At 53.0% G+C, this 15,111-nt stretch overlaps 5 protein-coding genes across 5 annotated transcripts in view; 4 read left to right on the forward strand and 1 right to left on the reverse strand.

The window, feature by feature from the left end:
- The window catches only part of PpBr36_09871 (uncharacterized protein), a gene marked incomplete at both ends in the record, with an annotated part of 2,458 nt that extends 1,987 nt beyond the window's left edge, over nt 1-471 (forward strand). The window contains 2 exons of the mRNA XM_029896990.1: nt 33-170; nt 226-471. Of these exons, the coding sequence (XP_029745098.1) occupies nt 33-170; nt 226-471 (384 nt within the window). The remainder of the gene's footprint in view (nt 1-32; nt 171-225) is intronic.
- Nucleotides 1-940, reverse strand: part of PpBr36_09872 (uncharacterized protein) — a gene marked incomplete at both ends in the record, with an annotated part of 2,743 nt that extends 1,803 nt beyond the window's left edge. The window contains 2 exons of the mRNA XM_029896991.1: nt 224-464; nt 766-940. Coding sequence (XP_029745151.1) covers nt 224-464; nt 766-940 — 416 coding nt within the window. The remainder of the gene's footprint in view (nt 1-223; nt 465-765) is intronic.
- A 1,107-nt stretch (nt 941-2,047) lies between these two features.
- PpBr36_09873 (uncharacterized protein) lies at nt 2,048-3,871 on the forward strand (the record flags this gene model as incomplete). Its single annotated transcript, XM_029896992.1, has 4 exons — nt 2,048-2,404; nt 2,499-2,530; nt 2,614-3,309; nt 3,397-3,871. 4 exons carry the CDS (start codon nt 2,048-2,050, stop codon nt 3,869-3,871), a joined length of 1,560 nt encoding a protein of 519 aa, XP_029745131.1.
- Nucleotides 3,872-4,422: 551 nt separating this feature from the next.
- PpBr36_09874 (uncharacterized protein) lies at nt 4,423-7,104 on the forward strand (the record flags this gene model as incomplete). Its single annotated transcript, XM_029896993.1, has 11 exons — nt 4,423-4,523; nt 4,680-4,837; nt 4,956-5,060; nt 5,153-5,196; nt 5,259-5,379; nt 5,536-5,730; nt 5,845-6,033; nt 6,132-6,218; nt 6,336-6,660; nt 6,740-6,904; nt 7,020-7,104. 11 exons carry the CDS (start codon nt 4,423-4,425, stop codon nt 7,102-7,104), a joined length of 1,575 nt encoding a protein of 524 aa, XP_029745146.1.
- A 3,920-nt stretch (nt 7,105-11,024) lies between these two features.
- On the forward strand, nt 11,025-14,232 carry PpBr36_09875 (uncharacterized protein; the record flags this gene model as incomplete). The annotated part of the gene is made up of 5 exons (XM_029896994.1): nt 11,025-11,513; nt 11,600-11,878; nt 12,001-13,520; nt 13,621-13,708; nt 13,882-14,232. The coding sequence occupies 5 exons, from the start codon at nt 11,025-11,027 to the stop codon at nt 14,230-14,232; spliced, it is 2,727 nt and encodes a 908-aa protein (XP_029745171.1).
- Between the last annotated feature and the right edge of the window lie 879 nt (nt 14,233-15,111).

Consider the following 15,111-nt stretch of genomic DNA (forward strand, 5'->3'; position numbering starts at 1 on the left):
CCCCCCCCCCCCCCCCCAAACAATATCATTAGCTGATGATTCCCCGCCTGAACAGTGTTGCGTTTCTCGTCCTTTGGCCGATGCCAATGTACGGCTCGGGCTATATCTTCTCGAAGCCTTTCTTCACCGGCTGGGTAAGACAAACAAACACCTTGCTCCACGCAAGCGACGTGTGCAAGAGAATGGAATCAAAAGACCGCTAACAATGTCGTTCCCCCCTCACAGGTCGCCATCGGCATCATCTGGATCTTCTGCTCCCTCGGCGCCGTTGGACTTTTCCCCATATACGAGGGCAGAACGACGCTGGTCAACACCTTCAGGTTCATGATTTCGGACCTCGGCGGCAAGCCGCGGCACAGGAGATTCAAGGAACAGCAGGCTGGCTCGCCGAGCGGTGGCTCCACGCTGGGCGAGAAGGGTCAGGATTCCAAGGATGGCAAGAATGGCTCTGTGCAGGTTACTAGCTCGTGAAGACTGTTTTGTTCTGTTTTTATACGCGTCTTGGTGGTGCGCAGGGACTTGCTGGGCGGCAATGAAAAGAATACCCAGGGAACGGGGGGGAGGCGGGCTGAAAAGTGCGTCGTTCTGAGTCTTGTGATGCAGATTTTATTACTCGTTCCTGCATGCATTCATCCCCTGCATTACATGGTGAAGAAGAGATATTTACTTCTTGGTGTCGCACTAACCAGGCTCGGTGCGAAATTTTTCTGACCCGTCCAGCAGCTAGTCTGATGGTTAGTTCAACGGCGGACCTGCGGAACATACCGATGCAATTGACGCGAGAAGGTTCCACCTTTGAAACCTTGAAGTTGTTGACCGACACAGCGACCAAGATGCGGTGAGTAGTCAAGGAGTCAGGGGCGCTCACCACAAAGCAGGATGATGCCTGCGACGCGCTCTTGACAATGACACACCAGGAGTTCATATTCTCAAATCTCATGGCTGCGCCCGGCCTCGGAGGCGGGATTTGAAGAGCGCATGGGGTCGAGAAACGTAGGAGTGGCTAGGTCTGAGAAACGACGAGTTCTACCTACCGGGTTGCTTGGATACCTGATATGACTTGGTTTCCCAGTTCAAAGGCGATACTTGACTCGAAGCCGATACTTGACTCTTCAGAAGGACCATTTTATGATTTTGGAAACTTTCAGGTGACTGTTACCCCCTAGCTGGCACCGAAATACGTCAAGAGTCTAGGAGACAAACAGGCAAGACAGTGGCTGAAGAGAACAGTGAGATATTCTCTAAAAGTTGGCCGCCCTTGAAAAAGAATTGCTTGATCATGAGCAGCTATTTGGGTTGTTCCGCCTCCGCGCAACAAGGCCGTTTTCTATGGTATAGCAAGACCAAAACAGTCCTGTTCAAGGGATTACTCAAGCACATGCAGCTCGACAACGAATTGATTAATCACCAAAACCGTTCTGTTGTACAGTCTGTGTCGAAAGAAAAAGAAAGTGTCGAGGGCCGACCCTTGTATCGCGCGTCGCCGGGCAAGAATCCGACTGTTGTTTCAGCCATGAGTGCGTTCTTTTCAATCGCCGCCGCCGTGGGGGGGAAAATTCTGTTTATCTGATGTCATCGGACTTTGATTTTCATTTTCGGTTTTCATTGCGGCCCGGTTCAATGGAGCCTGTAAACAACCAAACAGTGGTTCGGTTTGCGGTCGCATCTTTGGCCATAACCCATGACCCCTCATTCCCGACCTGGATCATCCAATGAAATTTGCATCCCCACCCATCTCCAATTTCACATTAGGAAGGTGTCGTCTGATTCTCCTCAGTGTCAGTCAATCTTTTTGAAAGTTTGGGCGATGGCCAGCAACGGAAGAGGCTATTGAAAAGATAAGGAACTGACGGGAGGCAGGCAGGCAGGCAGGCAGGCAGACAGGCAGGCAAGCACGCAGCCAGGTCGGCAGGTATAAAATACTGCCACAAATCCTACCTAATTCTAACTTGCCTCGTCTTCCTGTCGGGGAGTCTCCTCTCTACATTGACCGCCTCGGCTCCCAAACTCGGCCCTTTCCCTTGGTCTCCGTTCGGCCAGACCCAAGATGAAGTATTGGCCGCTCCTGGCCGCCGCCGCCGCCGCCCTCGCGCGTGCTCAGTTCTGCGAGCACAAGTGGCAGGGCCAATTCGCCAAGCGCGAGGACCAGCCGCCTCATCTTCAACTCCAACAACGACAGAGCACCACGCCGCCACCTCCGCTGGAGATCAGGCCGCTCATCGTCAGCGGGCCGTCCGAGAACCGCGTCGACCTCATCTTCTTTGGCGATGGATACACGGAGGGGGAGAAGGACAAGTTCTTTGACGACGCCATGGCTCTCGCCACGGAGCTGACGGACGGGAGGACGTTTGCCGATGTCCTGCCCATCATGAACTGGTGGGCGGGCTTTACGGCTAGCAATGAGGTGGGTTTTTTCGTGTGTGTGCATGAAGTGTGCTTTCTGCCCCAATTGGGGGAGGGTGTCATTCGAGTAGGACATGGCTAATGTTGCGAGACAGAGCGGCATCGGTGTTGGTGGCGTACCTAAAGAGTAAGCAAGCATGGCAGTGTTGTCCAACCCCCCCCCCCCCCGGATAATCAGCGATGTCGGGGCTCCCAACTAAAACACTACAGTACCGTATACGGCCTCTACCGTGACGGGACCGAGCTCCGTGGCGTCTACTACGACAAGCCAGATGTCGCTCGGGCGGCTTGCTCATCGACCACTGCGTGCGACTACCCGATGCTGCTCGGCAACGATGATCTCTACGGCGGGCTGGGCGGCGAGTTCACCGTGACGACGGCATCACGCGTCAACGGTGCCGTGGTGCTCCGCCACGAGCTCGGCCACAGCATCATCGGAGTGGGCGAGGAATACGACGGAGGCGAGGTCTACCGCGGAGTGAACTCGGCGCGAAACGTCAGCAACGTCCCCTGGAAGTCGTGGTACAGCGTCCCGGAGAAGGAGCCCGACGTGCAGCTCAGCAACATGCCAATTCAGGGCTACCCCTGGACGCTGCTGAACACCACGACGGCGTGGAGCACGAGCTTCCCGAGCGCGGGCACGTACGACAGCTATTCGCTGCAGTTCAGCATCAGCGGCGTGTCTGCGACTGAGGATCTGATGGTCACGCTCGACGGGAAGGATGTCGGTTGGAGGTACAAGGAGGGTGTCGGACTGGACAGGATCATCTACCGGCTGCCGTTTCGGGATGCGAAGCTGAGTGGAGGGGTGCACAACCTGACTTTTGAGCTTTTGAATAAGGATCTCGAGGGTAAGGCGCAGCTGTGCAACTTTCAGGTGCTGGAGTATGGGGTTGCCGACGAGCAGTGAGTAACTGTCTTTCTCTCTTTTCTTTCTTGCCTACTGCACAAGACATGAATCATCAGCTAAAACCAACAAAAAAAAACTCCCAGGTTCAACTTCACAATCGGCCACAACTCCCTCTACCCGACCTACAACATCCGCAACCAGACGACCTATCGCCCGACCAACGACCTGTGCCTGATGCGCGACGTCTATACGTCTGAGTTCTGCGACGCCTGCATTGAGGGACTCTGGCGCGCGCTCCTGACGCCCCTCAAGCTCATCGACAATGTCACCCAGACACCCGCTGACCCATCCAGCCCCGGAGCGACCAAGGTCGAGCTGGCGCTGCTCCCGCTGGCTGACCTGCGGGAAATACCCAACAATGCGACCGAGCACTACGTCATCACGTGGTTTGGCGAGGACGACTCGAACGTCCTGGACGAGTGGGCGAACAAGACGACGGCGATGCTGGGGCCCGAAATCGGGAGCTTTGGCGTTGAGGTCCGGTTTGTGAGCAGCCAGATCCGCGATGACCCCGAGGGCGTGACGCGGCAGAAGGAGAGGTACGTGGTGCAGACGTGAGCTATGGTGGTCAGGGTCACGGTCACGGTCACGGTCAGGGACCGAGTCAAAGTGCTGAATCTTGAAGTGGAGACTTGGTCGGCTAACAGCCGACGCGAGCATCGGCTGTCTGTCCTGGCTGTTTGTTATTTCTTTTCCGATATAGATATACCTAGGCATAACAAAAATACAAGGTAATAATTGGCCAACAGTGGCCAATCGTATCATGGTCCCACAGCAAACCCCATCCGTCTCCCCGGAAATGTAGTGCTGTCCCACGCAATATTTTGGAGTTTTTCGTGCAAAAACCTGCTGCAGGATGGAGTCATGAGGAGAATAATGGCGGAGCAAGGGTGGGTTTCCCCAACTTTTCCCCGCGTGTTGGAAGTTGATCGTGACCGATATCTTTGCGTGAACTGTTATTTTAGTTGTTTCTTTTTTTTTTTCTTTTTTTTTTCTTACTCTTCTATACTTAACGGTGTGTTTCCCAGGGGTACGCTGGCAAAGTCTTTTTTTTTCTTCTGTTCTATGCTGCAGTGACACAAGACAGGAAGCCTTATAGTCGCCTAATCATGGGTGGGTTCAGAGCAGTCGAGGACCGGCCGACGCCCAAGGAGGTCTTCAACTTTAGGTTGTACTTGGAATCGACCATCATTGCTGTTGGAGCATTTCTGTAAGACTTCTTCTTTTTTGGCCTCACTAGCCCCGTCAAAATATTGGGTGGGGGGGGGTTTTTTTTTTTTTTTTTTTTTTTTTTTTTCAGCGTCAAAGACCAGAGAGATGGCGGTAAATAGTTTTTAGTCGCTGATATAACCCCGGCAACCCGAAGCTTCGGATACGACTCAGCATTTATCGGGACCACGATCGCGCGCGCGAGTTTCAAGGCCGACTTTGGCGTGTCGGGACCGCAGGCGAACAACATCTCGAGCAACATCACCTCTGCTTTTCAGGCTGGAGCCCTGGGCGGCGCCTTGGCTTCCTTCATGAGTGCGTACACGCCCCCCCTTTTTTTTGTTGCCGAACACCCCCAGGGAAGGGTGGGTGGCGTCACGGTGCGCGGCTGACTGGCGAGCACGCACGACTTACCTGCTTGCGCTTTGCCTAGTTACCGAGCTTTACGGGAGGAAATGGGCCCTCAACAGCAGCTGCATCGTCTTCCTGGTCGGCGCGGTCCTCATGACGGCGGCTACTAACCAGCTTGACTACATATGTACGTCTGGCATTGCAACACAGATAAAAAGAAACGCGTGCGTTGTGTATCTTTGAGAATATGCTGACGCGCATCCTCTCTCAACTGCTTAGACGCTGGTCGTGCCCTCACAGGCTTGGCTTGTGGCTGCATAACTGTCAGACAATAACCCCCGTCCCAACCTCGACCTTGCTTCGAAGCCCTAACCACAGTCTATAGGCAACCGTCCCCAGCTACATCGCCGAGCTGTCTGTCCCGTCTATCCGAGGCATCATGACGGGTCTGTTCGAGATCACGTACCAGCTGGGCTCTCTTGTAGGATTCTGGATCAACTACGGCAGTAGGTCAAGCATTTTATATATATATATATATATATATATATATATATATATATATATATATATATATATATATATATATATATATATATCACTAGGATCGACCGACTGCAACATGTGGGCAAAGCTGACAGAAAACCCTTGCACCTGCGCACCAGTCAACAACACCATGGATCCCAACTCCCGGGCCTCTTGGCGCGTTCCAATGGCCGTGCAGATCCCGCCGGCGGCCCTGATCCTCGTAGGCTCCTTTGTGCTGCACGAGAGCCCCCTCTGGCTGCTTCGCAAGGGCAAGGACGCGCAGGCGTTCAAGGCCCTGGAGACGCTGCGGAAGCTGCCCATCGATCACCAATGTACGTCCGTTCTTCTTACGGCCTTGTGTACTTGAAATGACATGCTTCTCGTCTAGAGGTGTTCTTTGCTGACGGCTGAGACGGCGACGCCAAACCGAAAAAAAAAAAAAACAGATCTCCAAGAAGAGGTGCAGATGATGCGCGGCCGCATCGCAGACGAAGCGGCCATCGCGAGCAGGTACGGAGCCGGCACCATGGCTTTCGTCAAGGGGGCCATGTTTGAGTTGTCGCGCAAGGGCATGTGGAACCGCGTGCTGCTCGTGTTTTGCGCATTTGCCTTGCAGAACATGTCTGGAGCTGCCGGTATGTGCTTTTTTTTTTTTTTTTTTTTTTCTCTGATCAGCTGCTGTCAAAGCTTTACAGTGGCAGCGAAGGCTAACTACGACTCCTATCAAACAAAGCCATCAACTACTACTCCCCCACGCTGTTTGGGTCGCTGGGCATCACCGACGTCGCGCTCTACACGGGCATTTACGGCCTGGTCAAGGGTGAGTGTCGCCGCCATACTGCCACAGTCTCTCCCCACCAGGGAGGACAGTTTTGTTTCCCTGTTCCCACCCCACCGATCACGCCGTTCACTGACACTCACAACAACTGCCCCGCAGCCGTCGCCTCCATCATCTTTTACATCTTCCTCATCGACCTCTGGGGCCGCCGCAACCCGACCATCATCTCGTCGCTCGCCTGCTCCCTGTGTCTGTGGTTCGTCGGCGCCTACGTCTACGTCGGCAACCCGGCCGGCGCCATCGCCGCGGGCCGCGAGCTGTCCGAGTCGACCGCCGCCGGTGGCCGCGCCGCCACCGCCATGATCATGATCTACTCGGTGTTTTGGTCGTTTGGGCTCAACGGGATCCCGTGGATCGTGTCGGCCGAGATCTTTGCCGGAGCGCTGAGGAACGTCACGGGGACGTTTGCTGCGCTCTGCCAGTGGTGAGTTGTCCTTTTTTTTTTCTCTCTCTCTCTTCTCTACAGACGTGCTAATCACAGGAAATGTCTCATCTCCTTCCAGGGCCGTGCAGTTCGCCATCACAAAGGCCCTGCCGTACATCTTTGCGTCGCTGGGCTTTGGCGTCTGGTTCTTCTTTGCGTGCTGGATGCTGCTCGCCACCGCTTGGGCTTTCTTCCTGCTGCCTGAGACCAAGGGGCTGACGCTTGAACAGATTGACAAGATTTTGTAAGTTGTCTTTTTTTTTTTTCCGATCTGCTATTCTTTACCATTCCGAGAAAATGCCTGGCAATTTATCGACTGCTTGGTTTGTTTACTGACGGGCGCATAATTCCTCTCAAAGTGGCTATATTGGCGACAGAAGGTCCGATGAAATGACTGCCTCGGCTAAGAATTCCATCACGGCCGTTGAAAACGCGGACAGATGAGACGGCTGGTTTGACGGCAGGGCCGGACGGGAAATCGATATATTATCATTGCTGCGTCTACATGACTACGCCAATAAGATCAGTTGAAACAGATGTTCCAAGTCGAGATGCGACCATAGGGACATTCCAGACGTATCACAACCGGAGAAGTAATCAGTGGAGAATTGATCAGTCTTCGGCTTCATACTCCTATCTCTGTCGGTTGAAGCTTATTGCTCGTGGAGAGTGATATTAGCAATATACAATTCATTCCAGCCACCTAAACATGGAGCAGCTTTCATTCACTTCATTTAAAACATGCTACTGAAAGTGTAAATAACAGATGGAGCGTAATAAAGACTTGTGAGACAGTCCATTTCGTACCCATTTATATTTGCATTTCTTATACTGGAATAAAATTTTATTTATTGTATTAAGTTCGAGGCCTTAACTATTTGTTACACTGCTTTGCTTTATAGAAACAAGCTTCACAAAGAAGGTAGTGGTATTTTATATGTATGTATCTGTATCCATACATGTACATTTGTAATTTAGCGGTCTGTAGACTAAAGTAATTTAATCTCTTTCGAATAGTAACAAATAGTAACACTAATCCTATCTTGTCTGCAGTATATTTTTATAAAGCATTTTGGTGCAGTTAATATAATACCGCACACTATAAAGGATATGTATGCACTTTAGAGCATATAAACGAAGTGAGAGGTTTGCTTTTCCCTCAAATTTCAATTCTAGAATTACTGGCTATCGATTTCCCCAGAAGCAATCCCTACAAGCTTTGCTTTATAACCCTTCCATATACGGAAACAGCTTTTTTATCTCGACTTTTACCTGCCTGTCCCATATACAATTTCTTTAATTGTTTAGTTAGATTTCATTTGAGAACCTCAGTCTTTCAGAAAGTCCAGCTTCTTGCCCTTTTTGCTGCTGGCGTTTCCGCAAGCCCAGTTATATTACATTTGTACCCTACACGTTTTGACAAAGCATTTTATAAGTTTTCTTTTCATGATTTACATATATTTACCACTGTCCCGTCACAATGCCATCTAATTTTGAGAATCCAATATCGATAATAATTTCCACCAGCTCATAAAATAAGATGTCCGTTGACGTGCCATAAAAGTATGTGCAGGTTAATTATAATTTATAAAGCTACGGTAGAATACGTGCATGTATGGTGTCCATTACCCCTCAACTGCCTCATAGATTGAAAATTCAGGACTACGTCTACGAGCAAGTACAGTAAATATTCAAGGCTGGGAATCAAGATATGGGAGCGCCGGATTAGCCTTGTACAAACTCTTCTACTTTCAAGAAGCGGGAAATCCCCTTCACTTATTATAGGGTCGACGGTTATTCACCTTCCATTAGTATAACCTTTAGTTTGTGCGTTTTTCCTGCTACAGCTAAGGGAAATAACATGAGTAGTCGCACTAGGCGAGATAGCCCTCTAGAGATCAGGTATGAATATAGTGCCGGGGCAGGGCAAAGGACGGCCAGTTCGAACCTACATGCCCGCCAACCAGAAGGCCGGTAGGGCCGGGACCCGAATCCATAGGACACGAGGTACGCAGAGCCGTCTACACATGGCGGGTTTCTGGACCACCTCGTTTTTTCAATGATATCTAGAACATAGACCACTTTCCACATTTCTGATTGAACATTACAGCTAGCTATCTGTCCCATAAGCGTATGCAGTGCCACGAAAAATCCGAGTTTATCGACCTGCTCTTATGTTGATTCAATCTCAATTTCTTTTTCTCTACTGTCAACCCTTTTTGGCAAACATGTATTGCTCTTAGATTTTTCTCGCTCAGTAGTACGAAACTATATTTGGTAAGAAATAGCCATACGCTGTGAGTATATGTACGCTGGATAGCACTAGGTTTACCTGGGTTTAAAATGAGATAAACCTAGCCTCTCTACTCTGATACGTACATGTAATTTTTTTCATGACGAATAAGGTTTTAGGGTAATAGGCATAAATTAAAAGCCTTTGACGAGGTACTTCATATATGCGAGGTGAAAGGGAACTGGAATCACTATCCACCCATTAGACCCGATTACTCGCTATGCAGACTCTACGCTTGCCTTTGTTTGTTAACTGTTGGTGATGCTTATGTGCATTTCTATGTCGGCAACAGCAAGCCTGGTGAGATAGGCCCTTGACCAACAACTCCCTCGACTCAGCGACGGGCAATGTAAACATGGAGCCTGACAGCGAGCTTGCCGAGCAGTCATATTGAGAAATGATGTATTCCAAAATCGGATACAGTTGAGCCACTGCACTCTGGACGTGCCGATATAGACGCCGCGCGTTTTCACATACACACATATGATCTAGACTAGGAGAACGGGACAACACTCAAAGAAATGGAGAAGCTTGCGGGCCTAGTCCACATACACAAGCCCACGGCGCAGATGCTTTCCCATGGACGACGCAAAGTGGGGGGGATCACGAGATGAGTTCCAGTACTTCCAAGCGTATCATTGCGCGCAGCGGTGAGGAGGCATGGGTGTGTTTGGATCCGAGAGGTATTTGACCTTTTTTTTTTTTCTTTTTCCATTCGTGGCTCGTGGCCCTGCCATAGAGTTTTGTCAAAACTTCAATAGCTTGTGAGCTTATCCAAGTACAAGAAGGAAATTCGATAACCTAATCAATTAATTCTCGCCGGGTAAAAAGGCCGGTAGAAAAAAAAAAAAAAAAAAAGAAAAAGGCACAAGAGAAAAGATAAAGGCGAAAGAAAAAGGAGTAGAGACATGATTGGCGTGGGCATCATTCACTAGCACAGATTGCATCCACTGTCGTGCTTTTCTCGGCGCAGCAGTTGGTGCTGACACGGCTCCTTCACCTTCCCGATTCGTGATGATTTAGGCTGCAGCCTGCCGACGGTCGGCCACCGTGAAACCCCACATCCGGGAGTCGGGTCGCGGTCTGGAGCATGGGGGTTTGATTGATGTGGAGAAGCACCACGGTTTCTTGGTCTTCCTCTTTTTGGTCTTCCTTCTTTTTCTCCTATCGCGCATCAATATTTTTCTAAATCCCGCTAGGCAGAGTGGCAAGGTCAACAAGTTCCCCAAGTCGCCACGAATCGTGCAGGTCGTCTGCAGCTCAATTCAGCAGCAAGTTCGGTTCCAGTCCGAGTCTTGTTTGTGTTTTACGACGCGAAGAATGCCGCTTGAGAGGATGCCAAGTCACACCTCAACGCCAGCGGGTATTCTCCCCCAAGCATCTCGGCTGGCTATCTATACTTGCCCCACCCTGGCAAAGCAGTTCCCGCTCAACCTGGCCTTGGGGGCTCGGAAATTGCCTATTGGATAGATGCGTGGCAATACGAAAGACTGCATACATCAGCGGAGAAGGTTACAGTACAGTATGAAGAAGCTTTCGATTCAGGGGTTCTCGGTGGCCTGTCACCACCACCACCCCCAATTTGCCCAACAAGTTAGGTGGTATTGAAAGGGGACTTGGGCCGCCCGCGGTCACATCTTGGCAATACTATCAAATTGCCGCAGATGAAAGCAGTCGGCATATTACGGCACTTTTTTTTCTGTCAACGCAAGAGGGCAGGCCAATAATCTTGGGTAAGGTATCGATCCGGGTGTCCAAAAAAAAAAAAAAAAAAATCCATTGCGCTAGTCAGAGAATACCCGGTGTTGCGCCAGACCAACACCCAGAATCTGCAGATGCGCGTCATCCCCCTGGCTGGTCGCATCATCTCACTGATACGATTCGCCTCTTTCCACTGTCATGTAACCTCGGCCCACGAAAGATGACAGACACATGTATAAAGCCCAGCTGGGAGGGGACGGGCACTCTTCTTTTGGAGATGGACGCGACCGTCCTTGCTCAGCAGGTACGCCTTGAGCCTCGTACTCCAGGAGAGCCCTGAGCAGTCGAGCCCTGAGCAGTCGAGCCCACCATGCGCAGCACAATCCTCTCCACCGCCTCGGCCCTCGCCCTCGCCCTCCACCTGGGCGGGGCCTGGGCCTCGTTCCGGACCGAGGACGGCGAGGCAGCTCCCCTGGTGGCCCGCAGCTTCATTGTCGAGTACGCCGGCGCCGGCGGCTCGTCGGCCAAGCAGAGGCGCCAGACGGCGGCCATCGCGTCCACCGACGGCATCAAGGTCGTCAAGGCGTTTGACAGCACCATCTTTACCGGCGCCAGCATCGAGACCACGAATCATAATGCCGACGACCTCGAGCGCCTGCCCGGAGTGGTCCGCGTCTGGCTCAACGAGGAAGTCAAGCTCGCGCCTCTGCAAGACCAGCGCGCCGCCGCTGCCGACGACGCCCTCGACTATACCACTCACAACGTCACGGGCGTGTCGAAGCTGCACGCTCAGGGGTTGTTTGGGAAGGGCGTCAAGGTTGGTGTCGTTGATACCGGCATCTGGTACGACCATCCTGCGGTAGGTATTCCCCTTGAGTTGTCGGGGCTTTTATTGGGGGAGCAGGCGCGCAATTTGCTGACCAGCGTTTTGTTTCTGCAACGTAGCTGGGTGGTGGCTTCGGAGCCGGTTTCAAGATCGCCGGTGGATGGGACTTTGTCGGTGACGGCGACTACCCCGCAAGCGGCCCCAAGGCGCCCGATGACGACCCGATTGACCGCAAAGGCCACGGCACTCACGTCGCCGGCATCGTCGCTGGAAAGACAGAGGGGTGGACCGGAGTTGCTCCCGAGGCGGAACTGTATGCCTACAAGGTCTTTTCCAACGCCAGCAGCACCGACTCGGCCACACTGATCGAGTCGTTCCTCCGGGCTTATGAGGACGGAGTAGGTTGACACGCACGCACACACACACACACACACACACACACTAGATTTGCTTGCAACGAAATTCCATGACACTGACAAAAACTCTTTTTTTTTTTTTTTTTTTCTCTCTCTCTCTTTAGATGGACATCATCACCGCCAGTATTGGTAGTGCCAATGGCTGGTCAAACAACGCCTGGGCTGAGGTGGCCTCTCGTCTGGTCGAAGAGGGGGTCGTCGTCACGATTTCTGCCGGTAACTCTGGCGAAATCGGCCCCTTCTACGGCAGCTCCGGGTCTTCAGGTCGCAACGTCATCGCTGTCGCGTCGGTATCCACCGCGGTTCTCCCGGTGTACCCGTTCGAGGCGACTTTTACCCCCGCCGGCGGCAGCTCCGACACGGTCAAGGTCGGATACATCCCTGCCCGCGATTACTTCCCGCCCACCGTGGTCGACTGGCCCATCGTGTCGCTCTCGCTGGACCCCACGGCCACGGCAGACGGCTGCACCGCGTACCCGCCAGGTACGCCCAGCTTGCGGGGCAAGATCCCGTTGGTGCGCCGCGGTACCTGCCCGTTCCAGACCAAGCAGGAGAACCTGGCCGCGCTGGGGGCGCAATACATTCTCATCTACAACAACGAGTCGCCCATCACGACGCCCGGCACGAGCAACTACACCACGCTTATTGCCATAATCCCCGCCGAGTCGGGCCAAGCCATCATCGAGACGCTCAAGTCCGGCGGCAACGTGACGGCCGACTTCTCGTCCGTCCCCGAGATCCCCGTCGGCCTGCCGTATTCCGAAGGCAACCGGCCCAACATCTTCACGTCCTGGGGCCCGCTGTACGACCTGCAGCTCAAGCCCGACATCGCGGCCCCCGGAGGACAAATCTTCAGCACCTGGCTCGACGGCACCTACAACATCATCAGCGGCACCTCGATGGCCTGCCCCTACGTGGCCGGGGTCGCGGCCCTCTACATCGGCGCCAAGGGCGGCCGCTCGGTGCAGGGCAAGGGGTTCGCGCGCGTGCTGTCCCGGCGCATCATCTCCAGCGGCGTGGCCCTGCCGTGGTCGGACGGCACGTCGCGCGACTACGGGTTCGCCGCGCCGCCCGCGCAGGTCTCGACGGGCCTGATCGACGCCTTCAAGGTGCTCCAGTACGACACGCAGCTCGGGTTCGACAAGATGGAGCTCAACGACACGCGCTACTTTTCGCGCTACCACGACGTCACCGTCACCAACCAGGGCGCCTCGGCCGTCTCGTACAGATTCTCCAGCCAACCCGCCGCCGGCGTCGACACCGTCGCCTGGGCCCCGGCCGCCGTCGGCTCGGGCGTCACGCAGCGCATCCGCACCTTTGACCAGCTCACCCCGCGCGCCTACGAGCCCGTCGTCAGCCTGCCGCGCGACTTCACCCTCGCCCCCGGCGAGTCCAAGCGCGTCAGCGTCAACTTTGGCAACCCGGACACCCTGGGCTGGAACGCCTCGGCCCTGCCCCTGTACGGTGGCAAGGTGGTCGTGGCCGGAAGCAACGGCGAGGTCCTGTCGGTCCCGTACATGGGTGTCGGTGCCGATTTGAGGAATCAGCTCGGGTCCATTGTCGAGACCGGCTTTCCTTTTATTGTTTCTGGACCCAACGACACTTATGTTCAGGACAAGAACTGGTTCGTCTCTTGCCTTTGTCGCTCTCTCTCTCTCTTTTTCTCTCTCTCTGGTGCTTTGTGCTTCTTTGTGACTAACAGTCGCGTGCTTTCACTTTTCCAGGTTCTCTTTCAACCTGAGCCTAGGCGCACAGGATTTCCCCAGGTCCAACCTCAAGCTGCTGTGGGGCACTCGCCAGGTCCGCTGGGACGTAAGTTGCCTACTCTTTCTCTCTCTCTCTCTCTCTCTCTCTCTCTCTCTCTCTCTCTCTCTCTCTCTCTCTCTCTCTCTCTCTCTCTCTCTCTCTCTCTCTCTCTCTCTCTCTCTCTCTCCGCTCTGTTCTCGTTTTTGCCCAACTAAAACGCCTTTCGCCCACCACCACAGATCTTCGAGTCGACCTGGACCGAGCGCAACTGGGTCTACCCGCCGGTGGTAGGCCAGAACGGCTACGTGGGCACGGCGACGCAGCACGCCAGCTCCCGCGCGGGTGCGCTGTTCGACCCGTCCCGCAACGACCCGAACGACACCTCGCCGTTCCCCCTCTACGACCTCGCCCGCACCCAGCTGTCCAGCGTCTACCAGTCCTGGTGGCTCGGCAAGCTCGGCAACGGGTCGCAGATCGCAGAGGGCCGCTACGTGATGCGCTTCGCCGTCCTCAAGCCCTTTGGCAACCCCAGTGCGGCCGACAACTGGGACGTCTTCAGGGCGCCGTTTGAGGTCCGCGGGAAGTACTGATGTCTTTCTTGTTCTTTTGTTTTGTACGTGTTGTATGAGAAACGGTCGGCTGCACCATGGCAGATCATCAAAGGCTCCTCCTGAGTCTATGAAATACAGTGTCTCGCTATAATAAATGGTTGAGTGGTCAAATGAATTTATCGTCCAGAACATCGAAGCAAATTAAAAAGACTGGGAACTATGCACCAGGAGTGAATATATAGATAATATATATAGATAATATATATATATATATATATATATATATATATATATATATATATATATATATACATACATACATATACTATTGTTCAGTATAGTTGATGTACAGCATACTAGCAATGCCCAAAAAGCCTCCTTAGTATGATTAAGAACTCGGGGTTAGTTAAAGCTACTTCAGGGCGCTGTGGCTATCTGGTACCAAGTCAGACTCTTGCAATGAAGCCGGGCATGCATGGGATTTATACACACAGAAGCATCACAGATAATTAGATCCAGGGACCCCAACCCTGGATAAGATTTGTTCCGAACGCGATTTTGTTTGATGACGAGGAAATACGGTTCTGATCGTTGGATTCGTTGCACCGCTTTGGACCCAGAGGATCACCGCTCAAATGTTTCAGATTGAACGAAAGTCAAGTGGCGATGCACGGCAAACGTGTAAGCTTTGTCGTTGGAAGGTTTCAGCTCGGCTTTTTCGACCGTCGTTTGCTGCCTCGGACCAAGATCTGCGATGCGCGGCGGAAGATGCGAAAAGGCTACGTGTATTTCTGCAGTACAAATCATATGGGATCAGCGGCAACATTCCGTCGCCAACGAGCCCCGGGCTGCTTGAGTCGTCCCGGGACAGTTCGTGTTGCGACACGGACAGATTTCAGCGTGCGGGTGTGCTGAAAC

This window comes from Pyricularia pennisetigena (genome assembly GCF_004337985.1).
Source record: "Pyricularia pennisetigena strain Br36 chromosome 7 map unlocalized Pyricularia_pennisetigena_Br36_Scf_7, whole genome shotgun sequence".
NCBI lineage: Eukaryota > Fungi > Ascomycota > Sordariomycetes > Magnaporthales > Pyriculariaceae > Pyricularia > Pyricularia pennisetigena.